General features: G+C 44.9%; 1 protein-coding gene across 1 annotated transcript in view; it reads right to left on the bottom strand.

Moving 5' to 3' along the window:
• Positions 1-143: 143 nt before the first annotated feature.
• The window catches only part of T265_04365 (hypothetical protein), a gene marked incomplete at both ends in the record, with an annotated part of 54,237 nt that continues 38,148 nt past the window's right edge, over positions 144-16,232 (bottom strand). The window contains 6 exons of the mRNA XM_009169086.1: positions 144-504; positions 2,672-4,144; positions 6,143-6,184; positions 10,080-10,587; positions 11,801-11,911; positions 14,522-14,726. Coding sequence (XP_009167350.1) covers positions 2,719-4,144; positions 6,143-6,184; positions 10,080-10,587; positions 11,801-11,911; positions 14,522-14,726 — 2,292 coding nt within the window. The remainder of the gene's footprint in view (positions 505-2,671; positions 4,145-6,142; positions 6,185-10,079; positions 10,588-11,800; positions 11,912-14,521; positions 14,727-16,232) is intronic.

Raw genomic sequence — 16,232 nt, 5'->3', positions numbered from 1 at the left:
GGGTCAACTGCGTATGGTCTATTATACCGTCTCAGCTAAGTTAACACTACCTATACAGAAACAGGTGTCAAGTAAAGAAGCGTTCCATCACAGATGTTAGAACGATTCTGTGTACCAGCGGAAACAGAAGTGAACACTCTAGAATAGAATGCTATATGTCACGTTTATGATTAACTGGTCTTCGGGGGATGATCATGATGGTTGATATTTGAAAAAGATCAAAAAGTGTTTGGCAACTGGCGAGAACGTGGCAGATGGGAAATGCGTGCCTATAAACCGTTGGCGGATTGTGTGGTATCGCTCTTAGAAACTTACAAAAGAGCAATAAGTAGTCATGGACAGAGAAAGTAGCTAGGTTCTGTTGTTTATGTGGTAATGGGAAAAATTAGGCGGATCATAAAGTGAGGGGTTGGAGAATCTGGTTCTCCAGGATGACGAGAGAAGAAAGCACGTGGCAAACAATTCAGCTATATCTGATCACAAAGGAAGCCGGTTGAAGTATACCTGAAACGCAGAGGTAACATGCCAACATTAGTGAAACGAACAGAATCATGCTTAATTTGTCATGAACGGAACTAGTTTAGTAAAGTGAGAGTAAGCGCCCAGTGCTGGTGAGAATTAGCGATTGAAAAACAGCGACAGCGAACGCTTGCAAGATCCAATCGGTACGGGAGAACACCAAGAAGAATTAGCACGCGAAATAAACTGGGAAGTACAGGGTCAGCAAATGAAACACAAAGGACCCTAACTATACCAAACAAATCTGGTTAAGCACGAAGGGGGCTAGAGAATAAAGACACTGGCGAAATGTTGCATCCAGTTGGCATCCGAGTCAAAATGGGGCAGCTAACTTCAGTCCCGCTGAAAAATCGGTTAGCCAGCCGTCTTATACTCCATCATTGACCATTTTTGCTTCTTAGTCGCAGTTGTACAGAAGAGCTTTAGAACATTTACAGGAGCGCGGGATTCTGGACGAACGTTGTATTCGGCTGGTTTGCTCTCGAACAAAGTCCAACTAGCTTCCTGTCACATCAACATTCGAGGACGAGAGTTCGGGTAGCGAAATTCTCATCTCTCCGCCCCAAATAAGCACTAGAGTAACATACGGATTCGGTTAGTTTGCAGAGGAAGCTGTCTCCTCAGTGTTAGAGTGGATTACTGAGTTCTCAGAAAATTGTTTACGGGAAGCGGCTAGAAGTAGTTATTGGATCGTCAGACAAAAAAGTGGTCTATTGATTTTCGAGGTCTAATGTATATCGAAATTTACAACTGTTTCTACTCAGTTAAAGAAATGATCCAAGCGACAGCTTGGAAAATTGAGAGAAGAGAGAAGAAACCAAATTTGCTAATTTGGCTTATATTCCTCTAAGGTAATGAAATTTATGATAGAGTACACTTCTCGCAAGGGGACTGTTTGTTTTGGGGAAAATGGCGATAGTGGCGGATGGCGCAGTAAGTTTTTCGACGCAGTATCCGGCTTTTAATTCAACTCACTGGCTTTTCACCACGTGAGATGGATTTCACCGAGAAACGTAGGGAAAAAGCCTGCTGCAGATGACTATCGATAATAGCGCACTAGGCACTTGCATAACTCGGCTGGGTGTGTTTGCGCCTGCTTCCCTTCGGTAACGGAATAAGCTGGTGCAGCAGCTGAGTTGAGGTGTCGAGATCTTAACCGTCATGGGGACTTACCATAAATTCACCTGTTCCTTCCCGTTGTTTAAATAGTACAGTCGTGTTAGACTATCCTCACCGTCATGGTGAGTTTCTTCGACCTTTAGATCTCTTGCTGTTAAGCGTGAAGCACTAACAATGGTGAACAATGGAAGGAACTCCCAAAAGCTCGCTCTGTGGTTCGCTGCAAACAGGCGAACTCAAATGATGAAGTAGCCTGTGTTTCTTATGGCAACGTAAATCGGTTGTAGGTGGAATAAAATTAATGGGGGTTCTAGAGGGTATCCATGCGGACCCGCGGCATCTTTTCTTTCGGGATTCCGTACGACCATGTTCACCGCCATGTTAGTTTGCTGCAAACATGCACACGTACTACCTGATCACCGACGGACTTTGATATTTTACTGGATTACGGGTCAGTGTACTGGGCGGCCCATATGGTGGATCACGCGTACCTGCACTTGTGAAGCCCAGGAACGGTTGCTTGATTGCCGGATAGCGAGGGATAGGCGAGAGGCTCCGGCCACAGTACACGGATCGTCAACCATTTGTGTGCACATGCAGTTGACTTCTCAAACTCCAAACGCTTTCAGCTAATTGGGCTTGACTTCATATCTCCGTAACAATTACCAGAATAACCAAAAATATTGAAATACTATTAGACTCCGAAAATTACGAACAACTACATCCAACCAGAAGATTTCGAGTTTGATTATCGCTTTAAGCGCTAGGGGAGTGACTGATTATTGGAAATGTGGTTAGCAGGACGGTTGATTCGTAGAAACCGATAAGGTTATTGTCACAAAACACCAACGTTTGCTAACAGACCGCGTAAGAATGACAACCAAAGACTACTGTGCTTGATTACTGCGAATATGCAAAGTTGTTAGACAACAGGGCTAATGCTTGGCTACTGAAGATAATTTATCATTGCAAACCGCTCAGAATCAACACTAGAGACGGATAGGTTGGACCAAATTCTATCCTCGGAACTCACTTGTCAGGAAACAAATCGACGGTCAGAGTGAAAATGACTTGATTTTATTAGAAGGTTGTCGACAGGCCGCAGGGATATCCCCACAGGAGGAGAGGTTCGCTGACCGAGCGATGGAGAACCGGAGAACACGAGGTAGCCGACTGCGCAGTTCTGAGCATTTCCTCGTTTGCTGCAGATTCTATAAGAGTGTGGGGAGGTTTAACTTGGGAATCGATGTCAGGGTGTTCTCTAGAGACCAAGTCGGGTTGTGGGCTCATGGACTGGAAAAGTAGTGATTTAACCTGAGGTTTCAAATCCAGCGTTCGCGTACGCCGTTTTATTTGCCCTCTTTTCGAAGTCTTCATGCGCGGAGGCTTGTGACCATCTGCTGGATGTGTAGAGGAAATGTCCGTCGCGACTGCACGACACTCTGTTTGCGAATGACCTTTATCCAAAGCACCACTGGGGCAGGGGGCTGACATGGCTGGATCAGCATCGTTTTCATCAGTGCACTTTGGCCGGATGCTAACTATTGAGTCTAAGTCGAGACTGCTGGTATCGCTGGAATTCTTCGAGTTAGACGTGGATGATTTGGAGGATTGGGTATTATTTTTGACAGTGGGGAGATTAGAAGCAGGATGAACCGCATATAATTCCCCATGGGGTTGGATCGGTTGAACTGGCCGTCGTGCAACCGTCGAACGGTTGCCAATTTCCTCCTCACGCTCAGGAGTGGGCTCTGTTGAGGACCGTTCAGTGACCGTGGAAGTGGAGTCAATGTCACGGAAGTCATCAAGCGGAGAAAAAGGAGTTAGTGCGACAGGTAGATCCGGCTCAATATTCGAAACAAAGCCTGATGATTCTGAAACGTCCTCAGTACCAGTCGGGACAAGTTCGGATCGGGATCGCTGCATCTCCGGATCATGGATACTCGTAACCGACAATCTAGGTGTATAGGTTTCAGTGGGGTATGTAGGAGCAGTGTCAGTTAAATCCCAAACTTGGGTGACGGTCAGCTGAGGCAGTAATGGAACGGAGACTAGAGTGATGAGGGGAAGACAGCAAACAGTACACATATCGTCAATAGGAGTCACCGTTTCGGAGCAATCAGGTATAACACTATTTAGCACACGCTCGAGATTTTTCGCACCGATGAATAGCTTCGGGTCTATGGTTAGAGGTTTGGGTGGCTCCAAGCAGAAGCGCTGTTTAGCCTCTAGATGTTTAGATTGAACTGGGTTGGAGGAACACGGTGGTAGGAGTGTGAGGGGAGAATAGACTTTGTTAACCACAGTCGTGGGATCACTAACACTGGATGGATCAAATGGCTGGCGAAGGTTATTGCAAGAGCCACCGCCAGCCAAACACCTGAGAGGTGGGTTGTCCACTTGGAGTCGTTTTCGCCGATCGGACTTGGGAGGATGCCTAATAGGAGTAATCCATTGTTCAGTGCCCACATTCGAGATCATGAATTCTTCGTCCGATTCGCTAGACCTGGAAACAACCGGAAAAGAGGTGAACGAGAACACTAACGTAGGGTGCAGCGAATATTACATCATTAAAACCGTAAGTGCACGCGGACTGTCTGCCTAATTGCAAGGTCGTACTGGTGACAGACTCTATGTGGAATCTCCCATGACCTGTACTGACACCTAATTGTTGCAGTCCAGTAAAGTAACCGAGTCAGAGATTTGAGTCGCGCTGGAGTGCACCTGAAATTGTATAAACTGTACTTGACAATGAAATCGCAGATATGGTAACCGCGTTAACGGTTTATCATGACACGCATTCGATAACTGGACAGAACGCTAACCGGGTATGCAAAATATATGTAATAGGACTGATCGGAGTGAAAAGCGGACTGTTTGTGCACATCGACCATGGCCTCCCAAAACAGACGCCTTGGAAACCCCATGTGAATGCACATAGCTCAGTGGATAGAAAAGATGAAAAAGCATGTTAATGATGATACTGTTAGGATCAACAACGGCAACCCAGTTGCACACTATCCAGTAAAACCTGTATAGTTTGCCGAAGCAGCTAGGAGTGACTTTGACTAAGCCTAGAGAAGTAGACACAACAGAAAGCTTTTATCCACCGCGGAATCTACCACCGACCAACCTTCTTTGAAGAAGCATAAAGAGAGAGTTGAATGTTATCTCCAAATCTAACATGAACAGTTGTTCTCTGTGGAAGAGTCTGCCTGCAAAAGAACAGCTTCGGTTGATTCCGGTGATGGGACCCTCGATGGGGGGAGAAGAACCGTGCTAACGACGAGCCGGGGTTAGCCGATGGAAGTGAGATTCGGATTGGGCTACCATCCGCCACTACTAAGTGGTGTTAGTAGTTGTGTGTGGGTAAGACAACCGTATTTATACAAAAAAGCCAGAAGAGGCTAATCCAGGGCGAACGGTGACCTTTTATTCAAAAAGATACTTTGAGGATGAGAATTTGGCGCTAGAATAAATTGAAATGTGTCTCTACATTGTCGTGCCCTGAAAACACCAAACGCAGTGTGCGGTTTAAAATAACGTTATTACGACTTATTCGCGTAAGTAGCCGATGATAATTCTAGGTTATTTGAAAAGTTTTGAACGGAAGAAAACCAAATGGCATAGTTTGGAGCGCAAGTGAAAGGGTACAATGATACGCACGATCGGGACCAGGTCAGGCGATTGGTTCCTTATTACCCACGTACAAACACGAGAAGGCCTGAAGTACCAGAAGTCACTATTCGGTTAAGAGTAATCGAGAAGTAGCCAGCTAAATTGAACAATCACTATTTTAGGAGGCACTGAAAAGTTCGACTGCTCAAGCGCCCAACCATAATAACTGCGTAAGAGCAGTCAGGAAAATAGCATAGTGCGTTGTTGACGGAACATGCTACTAATAAGGCCGCTAAAAATTCTTCGACAGCTAATGACCAGTGTCGCTTTTCGTGGGGCTTATCAGGTAGGTGCAGTCCCAGAGGTTCCATCAAACATACTTGAATCCAAGTTGTGCGCAATTAGCGAAGTATACTCGCTTGCAACTAATGTCGGTGGTAATAGGAGACCCACCTGAATGCCAACGGAATCTTCAATTGAATGTGCTGCACAAAGGCCACCTTATGTTTAAGTTGGCACGGCTTTTGAATAGAATATAAACTAGAAGGTTTAAGGAAATTCGAGGACCGTGCCTACGGGATAAGCCACAATAACGGTGAAGATCACCGTGGGCTGTCGAGATATCAGCGACCTTCGTGAGTAGTTTGTTCTGGAGGGAAAATGTACTGCGATATCGTGTCAACCGAAGCCTGGGGAGGATTTGTGCAGTACCTTCGGTTGAAGGAGGACATCGTAAACGAGAAACTAAAGTGGAGTATGCTGAGTTTCTCGTTAAAATCAAGTAAGTGCTGTGAAGTATCCTGCACCTTTTCGAATTTTGTAAAGAAAATCATGATGAAGTGAGTGGATAGGAGAAGCACTACAAATTTCACAAATTCCAACTTACGCAAAATAGTCATCGGGACCGATGAGGTTGTAGCGGACATTTCTGTACAAGATAGATAAAAACCAATGGGGTAAATTCGTGTGGTGAAATTAATCAGGCCTAGCATAAAAGTCTCACAAAAGGCCTTGGGTGAACAATTGGCCTCACCGATTGGTTTCTGAACACACAGTTGCACTGCAACGACAAACAACGTGATCCCTAAAATAAAAATGCTTCATTCACTTGTTTGATGAGCTAAAAGATAGCATAAGTATTCTTGAGCCCAAATATACAAAAGAGGACTCAGTCTGTCGCGTACGGCGCCAAGGACTTTAGCTGGTGGGTGGTTGTACGATTGCAACAGAAAACAAGCAATCTCTCTCGTCAGCGCTGTCGAAGTACTGGAAACTCGGGTGCGTTCATTGGTAGGTGGCCTAGGGACTGTTGGTTTGTTTGCTGAGCTTAAAGAATAACATTCGCAGTTGGTTCTATATCCATACGCGCGCTTATGCAGTTCTTAAAGGGCATTTTAACGTCTAACGTGGTTGGCCGCTTGAGAGTTATTTTCATCACACGGCCAATCATTTTACGTGTTAAATATACACTCTAAAGCATAAACCGGAGCACGAAGGGGGTAACTGCCAGAAACGCAGTGATGATGAGTGGAGACAAAGTGTCTCCAAGCCAGTCGTGAAGTGAGGAGGACAGAGCATTTGCCAGTCCATCAGCGCCAAACCTCTGGCAAACACCGGAATTCTACATCTGTGTAATCCCCAAGTGGACAGACCAACCAACATCGGATTGTATGCCGGTGCGCTCCTTCGAAAACCAGAGTAGTCATGCGAAGAGATTTTGCACAATGGCACCAACAAATGAAATATGGCCAACACACAATGACCGGATAGCAAGCAAAAACCCCACCGGTGTAATATGATGGTTGCTTCGGGTTTGAAAAACCTACGCCAATAAATCGAGGGAAGTGATCAGGCAAACGGCCCTTCATGTTCGTGATTATGTTAGGCTACTGTAAGGAACAGGATAATAAAGTACCGCTTTCGAATAAAATGATAAGCGAAGAAAGTTCAAGTACTTACAATGAGTAAGCTGGGAATATTAGGCTTCGTGGCGCACCCAGTGTACAGTAGTCATTCATGAACATACTATGATTCTGTTTCCTAAACCTGTTATGTCGAACCCCACTTTGATTCCGTTGCTTGACTAGATGTCCGCTCCATTTCCAATGCGCCAAATGGAACTCAGTTGAAGACAGTAAATCCTATTAAGTGAAGTTATTGAATGACCGGTTCCCGAGCATGTATTGCACATGCCCTATTCACTGTTTTAGTTCTGCAGTCGTCATATCCAAAATTGTAACTAGTGAAGATGGACCGGTTGAGAAAATGTTCAGATTTCAAACACTCAGCCGCAGCTACAACAAACTTACAGACGGAGCTAAAAAATTGAACACGTCCAGTAAGCATGACCAAGAATCCTCAGACCCGGCAGGACATACTCCATTCTATTTATGAACTACTATTTTAATTACTAGAATTTGTCGAGTAGTCAGGAACCGGAGTAAAGCATGCTTAGCCCCACTGGTTGGTACGGGCGAGGAGGAAGATCAACGAGCCTCAATGGGAAGAGTTTGGAAATTACAGGACCCAGGAATTAAGCATTTCAGTCGGCGATCTTGTTTAGAATTTATATCTGTGTCTAGCATTTATGAGGTGAAATCTTATGCCTCAGCGTCAATCGATTCTTATGACGAATACCCGCATCCATGGATGAGAATCGAGGTAACTTTCTGCCCGTTTTCTTGCTGCCAAGCCGGTCCAAAATGGACTACCAGTTTCTAACTGCTATCGCTAGCCGTCGCGTGGATTCATTCGCTGCACTGGGGTGTTTGTTTATCAGAATATAGACTACTAATCTCTGCCGAAACGGCGAAATTGCAGACTGAGTCAGGCACCCGACAGGATCAGTGTAATGTGATAGCGAAAGTAAAGTCTAACGGGTCCTTGCCAAACTATTGTATCTTACACCCCGACTTCCAACGACCAAGAATTCCATTGAGATGCCAATAAAAGTTCGCAGGCGCTTTGTACTCCTGACGGCCTATAAAAAATCGCCTAACTTCATGGCCTGGTATATACTGCACACAAACGCTTGAGATGTGCATCCGGAATCCACTAAACATTTGTTTCTACATCATATTCCTGGGGTGCGTACAAGGCTGATTAGAGGACCCTTGGTAATAGTTACAGAAACGAAGTGCTATTAACCGCGCCCGTTCTTCATGTGGAACGCTCGGATATTCACCCAGCGTTATTGAAGCTGAGCAACATGAAGATTTGTATAAACCAAGATAAATTGTCGATGAATTTGCGCGGAGTCACATACGGGCTTCTCTCTAGACACCTCCGTCTTTGGATAGTCAGTGAGTTGCAAAAGACAATCAGGATGATCCTTGGACAAACAGTTGCAGTGGTGTTCGAAGGCGACAGATGTGTTCATCATATTAGGTGACCGCAGAGCAACCTCAACGCAGTTTAATGATCCAACGATTATCAACGAGAAAATTGCCTGGCGGACTAGTGATCCTTGTCCATCCATTGGTCAGAAACCGAGCTGTTCAACAAAATAAACAATTGCTTTGTAAAACTTGGGTCACCAGTCGATCAATGCCCTCATTATAATGTGCAACACCACTCCTAGCTTGATGAACAAAGAGACCACTAGTCAATGTTCAAGGATTAACAATCTGCGTCGCACTCAGCTAACACGGTTCGCTTTTGCAAATGAGTATCCTTTGGTGAATTCTTGACAGGACCCAAGTTAATATCGGACAGAGAAGAGAAAAGAGCTGAAAATGTTACTTTCGTACCGGGGGGTTATATATATATATATATATATATATTCAAGTGTGCGCGGTATTACTGGTACGAGTCGCGCGGCAGCACACGGAGTCATGAATTTGATTCTCAGGAGAAACAGGGTGGCCAGCAACAGGATCTAAAACAACGACTGGGTGTGGCCAACTTACTTATGGGAACAGAGCGTGTAGCCCACTGACGCAGAACGTTGGAATAGCTTGCCACACTGGGTCTTTATCCTGCCTACGCTTATAAATCAAGAATCGAAGAACGCGTGTCTGTGGGATGGAGCACTGCACAAAGAACTGGAGAAGTCTGATAACAATGATAGATTGGACTGTATATCTTTTTGAAAATGTGAAAGCCGTTACAGAAGTCTAAGGTGAGATTTTTCAGAATGGCTGCTGTGTGCTCTATTGTAAACTCGCAGTTTGTGCTGACAATCTTGTTAAGGAATAAGTAATCTCTGGCTGCTAATGCGTCTTCTATTCCTTGCACCTTCCCAAAAGAGGTACTGAAATACCGGTCGGCGTGGAAGTATGAGAAATAGTACCTGGATCAGCCAAACAGACACACGGGGAAAGGACTCACCATAAGTGGAGTGGAGTGACGAATCGGTCCCACATCTCGTGCTAGATCGCGCAATGAACTAAAACTAAGCCGGTAGTTTAGATTGCGGCAGAATAGTAGCTCCAGCTAATGTGTCAACCACAGAACATGGTCAGACATGAAAGCGATGTAAGTGAAAGGATCCAGGTGGAACAAGCTAGCGTTCGCGTCAGTATAGGGTCAGGCGAGGTGCAAACAAAGATTTATATACATAGAAGAGCGTAAAAAGCAAACAGGATCGTTAGAACTGTCTCACATATGGATGAGAACAGAAATGTGAACGAGGACGAGCTATTCAAACCCAGAGAATCGCTACAAATGTACCAAATATATGGACTGAGTTGTGTGAGAACGGCGGCTTACTCAAAACAAACGATAGCGTGGCATCAATCTAAAACATGGTAAGTGACGAGAAGTGTGTGAAAGTTGAGGTCGGTTAAAAGCACAGAAGAAAACAAGTTAACATGTACACGTACCTCATATGTTCCAGAAGATCCGGAATGGAGGTTCCTGGCAACATTGGAATGGTATTTAGCTCCCAATTGGCTCTACGTTCGACTTCTGGCAAACCCAAATGACCAGCAAGATAGCACTCAGGGCCGGGGGCATCGTCGTCTCGGATGCTTAGTCGAATAGGTATTCTGGGAGAACTGTCACCCGAAGGGCCAACAACGGATTCTACCTTCTTCCGGGCAGCTGACTTTCGAACTGGAGATGGGGAAGATGAGGAGCTGAACTGATTAGCTCGGAAGTTTCTCACTAGTTGACGCACATCAACCGCAGTAAGGACATTGTCTTCATCACTAAGGCCGGCAAGTAGGGATGATTTGTTCACTGGAGTGGGTTGCGGCATATTTACTTTCGAAGTAGTATTGCCCACCAGGTTTGACAAACCAACAAATTTGTCCGAAGTTCCAGCGATTGCCGTTTCCGCAGACCCTGTCACAGAGTAACCTTGAGGCTTCGCAAATGGAAATTCTCCAGCTAACAAGCAAGCACATAGAAAAGAACAAGCAATGATCGATAACAATCTCGAGTGAATATCGGACTAATGGAGAGGGCAGAAGTAGCAACACATCTACCCACATTCATGAAATACACACACGACAACCGAGATGAGTGCTACCCAGTTGAAATATAATTTAAAAGACAAGTGAGTGGGAAGTGAAACCTAGTGAAAACGTGTTCAATCGACATGCTGAGGAGAGGACGGGGCGAGAGGAGTGAACTTGCTATCGCCCTAGAACAACTTAAGTGCAAGAAACCCATAGTTTGCAAGAAAAAAGTGACCGGATAAGATATAAAAATTGGCGGGTTTCAACTTCAATTTTCCTTTTATACGATTGGTTGATCAGCTTGTGTAAAAAAAGGAATGGACGCTACTCACAAGATTGCTAAAAACCGTTCGACAGCCCATGACCGGTTTCACTTGCCGTAGAGCTCATCAACTAGGTGCAGTTCTCGAGGTTCCGTCCACCTTACGTTCTACTTGAACCTAAATTGCGCGAAATCGCTTAAATAAACTCATTTTCACACCAATGTGGTTTATAAGAGCGATTTATCTGAACCCCAGATGAACCTTTCGACTATAATATTGACCGAGAAAAATAAACCGCAAATATCACGCATATTGTGCTAAATGAAGAGTAAGGCGAACTTTGCCAGTTTATTCAGTTGAACAAACGAAGTGTAGTTGAGTCTCCCAGCAGAAACAAATCGGTACGTAAACAAGTGTAGTTCGCAAACTGGATGGGCATTTTTTGAGCAAGTTGAGAAGGAAAATCGGTGGATGCAAGTTAGTCAGGTTGGATATTCCGACCGTTATGGGGCCAGGTCCACAGCCAAGCATCGGTGCACACAGATCAGTTCAGAACACGACAAAACAGACGGCTTCATGGGAAAAAAAGAGATACAACAAATCTAAATATGGCGAAAATCGGAGGGGTGGAGTACCTTTCATCTTCCACTGATTTGTTATATCGAAGAATATAGACCACAAGCGTGACCCAAGTGGAATGGGGGAATCATATTAAACATACTGCATATGTATACAGAATACATAATCGTAACCAGAACGAGAGGGGCCACCTCATAGCCGGCTTTTATTCTTTGTTTTCCTAGGTAGTGAAAGGTGCTGTGGAATGCGCAGTCATCGCCTATTACGGACAGGAATGTCAAGAGCACAACTGAAACTCACCACGCAGCCGGTCCACCAGCGAAACTCCAGTTGAATCGGCTCGTCGCCTGGTGCTAAGCCATGCACCTGTCGTTGCCAGGAGTGGAGAATGTGCAACACAATAGAACAAGTCTATCGAAGAGAAATAAAACACAGGAAAGTTGTTGACTGCTTCATCGTACGATTGGAAGACGGTGGCTCACATAAAGATGATATAGATCTGTGCGAAATGTGGCCACTCGAAATCTGCCAGCTAAAAGAAAGGATAAAAGCTATAATTTGGATAGTCGGACAGAACAGCTGTGGTATAATAAACCCAGGATTTGAACGACCAAAATGGCATCTACAAAAAAACGGGTCGAATCAGACGGTCTAAACAAGTCAGACATGTACGTGTGAAGCTCCTACACTAGTCGTCAAAATATGCCTATAGACTGCCCAGTAGTACCTGTGTATGAAACATGCATGATACAAAATAAATCGGGACTTACAGCTATTTTCACAAGAGACGTGCGCGACCTGTCAAGGCCAAAAAGCTTGCACTTTGGAATTACGGACACGCGTGACCATCACGTGAATCAGTCAGTCGTGCCAACTCAAATTACTGTGCGCCTACTGTTAGTGTCGCTTACCTGGGCATCCAACTAATAGAAGGTGAAACAAAATGCATTCATCTGCGTTGCTAAGCCTGAAAACCAAATTCACTGACCCTCTGGATAATGATATGAGGTTTCTAACCACGGATGTCTAGACAGCGTGCCCATCGGAGCAGAACAACCGACGAAGCTTGAGTGCTGAGAGTAACCATCCGTAATCTTCACCGTTATCTTTCTCAGATTGTTTTACGTGATTGTGTATTCACTGGGACAAGCGTGGCCAGTGATTTAACATTCATGACTCGTCACGTCAGCCAGCTGAATGTGAGTCGTCCCTTTCACCGGCAATAGGAAGACTTGAACAGATTACTGAGGGTAGGCGCTTTGACTTTAACTTAGGCCATCCCAATTTGGTATGTAGCTGCGACAGAAATCTAAAGTTCAATCAGGCGGCCAAAAGGGAAGAGGTACAGGAAGCTGGGCTGAAAAGGTTGGTGCACACGCTATGATATGTTTGAAGGCCTGTAATTCAGAAATGCAAAGTGTTTGGCACCCAGAAGTTCTCTACAGTAATCACGTAGAGGTCGGACACGTGTCCGAATTCCTGAAGCGGCGTGAAACCTGCCTTCATGCACATACTAATCGTGAAGGGCTTGTGTACATTCTCTAGCGAATAGCGTAGATCAGAGGTCAGTGGGTTTGGTTGGCGGTCATTTTGCATCGCTACTGGTGACTAAAAAAATAAACGAATCTTCGCAGTTAATACTGCGATGTGCCGCTTCTTCCTTGTGCCTTAATGTGACTGTCGGCCATAATTGCTTTTTTCTCGTTCAGCGGGCAATTGAACTGCATCATAGGCAACCCGACGGCAATCTCTTCATTAAGCTATTTGTGAAAGGCTTCGGAAGGGCTTCGTAACAATCGGTAGTTTTCAACTGGACAACGTCTCCGCTTTTGACACAAAGGCTTTATCTGGTCAAGTTAGGATGTCACTAAGTTGGCCAGGTTTTAAGGCCGACTAAGAACCACTCAGTAGGACCTCTTCAGATTAGCCCACCAGTGCAACACTTCCTATTTGGAACGGATTTTCCAGTGGCTTTCTTGTGATACGATGTCTAACTCGCTCTAACAGTTCGCCCTATAATACGGCTGAAGTGTTGGAAACTGGATACTTGCGAGCGATAGGGGGTGAGATACATTTCATTCTATGGACTGGTGATCATCAATGCTTCCAGTTATCTAGAACGAACGCTTTTTACAGGTCCTGTCAGCGGTTGCTGTGGCGGAGTTTAATCGCGAATCTCTCGTTTGACCGAATCTGCACAAATCATTAATTAAATTTTCAACACGTCGGAGCATCTATGCCGGTCGTGTTGATACTCAGAAGTATGCAATCTAACTGCCTGGTAGAGGAAAGCGCAGATTCGAGCATGAAAGCATTACCTCAAAATTGACGGACGATTCCTATACCACGCGCTATTTCAGTAGCGATCCCTCGAGATGAATTCGTAAATACTTTAGGCAATTCGGTTCTGTCACGGGTCCGTAACAAAAATGTACCGGGGACAAAAATGGTCTACTGCAAACGATCGAAAAACCGGAGCGGTTTCGGTTACAAAACAACATTCTGTCCATCGCGAAAAACAAGCGGGCATGGTTCGACACAATGAAAGACTGATCGGCCAACCAACACGTAGAAACCTAATCGGAATTCGATACACATAAGCCAACGATCAGTTCCAGATAGGGACTAAACTGGCCATGAAGTGTGAATTAGATTTGAAACAAGAAAACAACCAAAAATCCGGAACAAAATTCAAAAGTGAGGCATACTTAAGCAGAAATCGTCCGGGTGTAGCATGTTTCCGGTGCCTAACTGGCAAGCCATCAACAGACGACAGTTGACTATGTGTGTAGCGTAATTCCACTGAAATCTTTAGTCATTTTCGCACATTGGAAAACTTCAATGGAAGTTACGATACACTGACATGCGACTGACTACATGAACGCAACACAGCAAACAAAAACGGCACTGTTGTGAAGTCCAGACTCATGAGCATAGTCGACAGTTAACTAATCAACCAGCAGTCATGCAAGACCTGATAGGAAAGAAGACAACCAACCGCCGATCCCAAAAGGATCTTACCACGTGCTGAAGGAGAATCAGCTCGCAAGTGAGTAGCTCTGTCTGGTTGCAGCTGAGTACCGCATGTCGAACATCGGAAGCAGTGTCGATGAAAGTGGTGACCGAAGGCTTCCTGTCGCTCGAACGGATACAAACGCTTCGAGCACAAGTAGCAGTGAGAACTACCCTTGGTTGGCTTAAAGAGGCGAGCTACGTTGTCCGAAATCTGGACGGAATGCAAAAGAACCAAAAAGTACGAAGTTGGTGCGGGGAACTGAATTGTGTAACATTCTTCTTACAGATATAACCAGTATGGTAAAGACTGATCAGGCGGCACACCGAAGAGAGAAAGAAACGAAAAGAAACGTTAGGTTTGTACATTTATCACTATCATTTCCCTCAGCGGAATGAGCCAGTTCCATGAATGCTGCAGAGAGTACGGTGGTGTTTCAATGAATTCATTTTTGGAAAGCGTGTGCGATAGGAATTCGCTTCTGTTTTGGAAAGCATAGTGAAACCCATAATATAGCAAAAAACTGAAGAACCGGTGTATGTAGCTTGACGAATCTGTTAGATTGTAATTTTTGGAGGGTAAGCTAACAAGGTATTCGAGGAACTACCACAAGTGAAGATACCTAAGATGATGTGCACCCACTCTCAGCTGAACGCTGGAATTCTGGGTTGATCCAAGAACTGATGGTACTGGAATTGAGGTGGCATAAATGTTGAGTTTAGCGAAGCCGGAGAACGCATTTGATGGATTTGACATCATAATTATTGGAAACGTTTGCCACATACTCAAACTTACGAATCATAAATCAACTGAGTGTTTTGAAGTGCCGAACGGAAATTGTAGAATACCAAGTTACGATGGAACTAGAGCGTAAAACAATTATTGTGGTAATCTTGTTCGGAAAAGTGACATGCAACGTCTATGGATGAAGACGTTCCGCTGATTATAATGTGGTCTGCATAATATCCGCTTGCGAAAGCAAAAGTCACGACTTACTAAGTTCAAAAATCGATAATTGCTTTGTCGGACATTTGTCTCCTGTCATGTGAGCTGGATTTGGCATAAACACGTTGATCGGATGGCCATGTGGATCTAAGAGCCATATAGAACAGAACTTAGGGACAGTATGGGTCTAAGGCATACCTATCACATAGCAAAGGCTTTCGCCGTATCCGGCCCTGATGTCGTTCACCTCAGGGTGTTGTACGGGCTCGCGTCTGTTGCGACTTCATTGCTGAAATAACACTCACAATCCAACTAATATACTGTACTATGGACTAGCTTCCGTTTCCGGATTACCCGTCGCCTCAAAATACATCCGCGGATCTCCGAGTACAATAGCTATAAACAAACGAGGCCTGCGCTAAGCCGCGTACAGAAGCAGCTTCATATCCGATGTAAATCCAGCATGATGAGACAGGTCGCTGAACAGGAGGATGATAAGCAAGCCCGATTGAGGGTTCATTAATGTTTAATTACATATTCACAATCTAGCGGCCGAGACCCGAATTTCATATGCGGAGTGCCTTGTGACCCGCAGTACCTTTAAGGCACAGCTGGAACTCACCTGTGGCTAGCTAGTGTTGCCTAATAGTTGGGCCGGTCTGCATTAGGCCAGCCTTAGTCACCGCCAGTACTGTTGCAGGCTCACCACATGTAAGTGCCCAGGTGGATAGGCGGGGGAGGGGGGAATAAGAACAACCATGCGATTGAACTAAA

This window comes from Opisthorchis viverrini (assembly GCF_000715545.1).
Source record: "Opisthorchis viverrini unplaced genomic scaffold opera_v5_71, whole genome shotgun sequence".
Classification (NCBI taxonomy): Eukaryota; Metazoa; Platyhelminthes; class Trematoda; order Opisthorchiida; family Opisthorchiidae; genus Opisthorchis; species Opisthorchis viverrini.
Note: the sequence above shows the minus strand (reverse complement) of the source record. Positions and strands in the feature narration are given on the sequence as shown.